Source organism: Trichechus manatus, unplaced genomic scaffold (assembly GCF_000243295.1).
Source record: "Trichechus manatus latirostris isolate Lorelei unplaced genomic scaffold, TriManLat1.0 scaffold00240, whole genome shotgun sequence".
NCBI lineage: Eukaryota > Metazoa > Chordata > Mammalia > Sirenia > Trichechidae > Trichechus > Trichechus manatus.
The window spans coordinates 1519414-1521480 of NW_004444176.1; the positions used below are offsets into that span (position 1 = coordinate 1519414).

Sequence of the window (2067 nt, forward strand, 5' to 3'; positions counted from 1 at the left end):
TATTGCATTTTTCCTTTCACATATAATTGACAAAAATCCAGAAATAGCAAACTGTCCAAAAGGGAGAGAAAAAGGCCATGGTGAGTCTCTGCTCTTCTCTATAGCCGCTTCACCACTATCCTTTAAATATTAGGTAAAATTTGGGGCCCTCTATAAAGCTATCCATCACTGGCCCCAGTGAGCCTAGTATTTCCTTATTTTTGTTTCCAAGAGAGTCCTTCTCAAAATTAAATGTGCACACAAATCACCTGGCAGTCTTGTTAAAATGCAGATTTTTTTTATATATATAATTTATCTTGTTGTTGTTGAGAACATACACAGCAAAACATACACCAATTCAACAGTTTCTACGCATACAATTCAGTGACGTAGATTACATTCCTTGAGTTGTGCAGCCACTCTCACCCTCTGCATGGGGCCTGTGGCTCTGCATTTCTCCCAGGCTCGCGAGTGCTGCTGACACAGCCCATCCATGGGTCACTCTTGGAGTAGCAAGGTCTTGCAGCATGTGGGGCATGACTCTAAGTCTACTCTCACTTTATTGCAATTATTTGTTTATATGTACATCCTCTGCTTTAGACTGTCAGCTCCTTTGTGCAAAAAACATGTGCTTTTGGCATGTATATATCCAGTGTCTAGCATATTATATAAACCTGTTGCCATCAAGTGGATTCCGACTCATAGCGGCCCTATAGGACAGAGTAGAACTGCCCCATAGGGTTTCCAAGGAGCGGCTGGTGGATTCAAACTGCCGACCTTTTGGTTAGCAGCCTGAGCTGTTAACCACTATGCCACCAGGGCTCCAGCATATATATATATATAGCATATTATATATTATATACAAAAACCAAATCAGTTTCTGGTGAGTCAGTTCTGACTCATGGCAACCCCATGCGTGCCAGAGTAGAACTGTTCTCATAAGGTTTTCAGTGGCTGTGATCTTTTGAAAGTAGATTACCAGGCCTTTCTTGCAAGGTGCCTCTGGGTGGACTTGAACTGCCAACATTTCCATTAGCAGACGTGCATGTTAACTATTTCACCACCCAAGGATTCCATTATGTATCATATATTAATTACTCAAATCTACATGGTCAAAGATTTAGCGAAAGGATAAATCAATAGCGCAAACTCAAAACAATCTCTTAGAGTCCCTGATGGAGCAGGAGAAAAGTGGGGTGTAGAACTCAAATTCTAGTTCCTCTACTGGAGGAACCTCAGAGAGCATAGACCCGGACTCTCTGTCAACCCAGAACTAAAACTATTCCCGCGGCCAACTCTTCAGACAAATATTAGACTGGACTATGGGACATAAAATGATACTCGTGAAGAGTGTGCTTCTTAGCTCAAGCAGATACATGAGACTAAATGGGCAGCTCCTGACCGAAGGCGAGATGAGAAGGCAGAGAGGGTCAGGAGCTGGTTGAATGGACATGGGAAATCAGGAGTGGAAAGGAGGAGTGTGCTGTCACAGTATGGGGAGAGCAATTAGGGTCATACATAACGTATGTATAAATTTTTGTATGAGAGACTAACTTGAATTGTAAACTTTCACTTAAAGTACAACAATAAAATTTAAAAAAAAAACAACAACAATCTCTTAAAGACTCAGATTGTATGATGGGTTGATAGATACCTAACTAGCTAAGTGTTTGGTATGGAGAGCCAGTAAGAGAGAATTTTCAAATAAAATATGGCAAAGGTTCAAGGAGAGTCTTGAACAAGTGATCTGAGTACTAAGTATGTAGCAGAGTGCCAAGTCAATGTGATATTTTTAGAGTTAAAACATATCCTTGGGAATGAAATATCGATCCACAAAGCCATGTGGATTAAAATAATTATGCTGTATGAAGAAAGACAGTATTAAAGAGAACATACTGTATAATTCCATTTATATAAAACTCTAGAAAATGCAAACTAATCTATAGTGCACCAACATCCATGGAAGCAGCAGTCAAGAAATCAAAAGACGCACTGCATTGGGCAAATCTGCTGCAAAAGACCTCTTTAAAGTGTTAAAAAGCAAAGACGTCACCTTGAAGACTAAGGTGCGCCTGACCCAAGCCATGG

The 2067-nt window shown here is 40.4% G+C and overlaps 1 protein-coding gene across 1 annotated transcript in view; it reads right to left on the reverse strand.

Moving 5' to 3' along the window:
- Nucleotides 1–2067, reverse strand: part of MS4A2 (membrane spanning 4-domains A2) — a 15012-nt gene that overhangs the window by 6887 nt on the left and 6058 nt on the right. The window contains exon 4 of the mRNA XM_023743202.1: nt 7–51. Within this exon, the coding sequence (XP_023598970.1) occupies nt 7–51 (45 nt within the window). The remainder of the gene's footprint in view (nt 1–6; nt 52–2067) is intronic.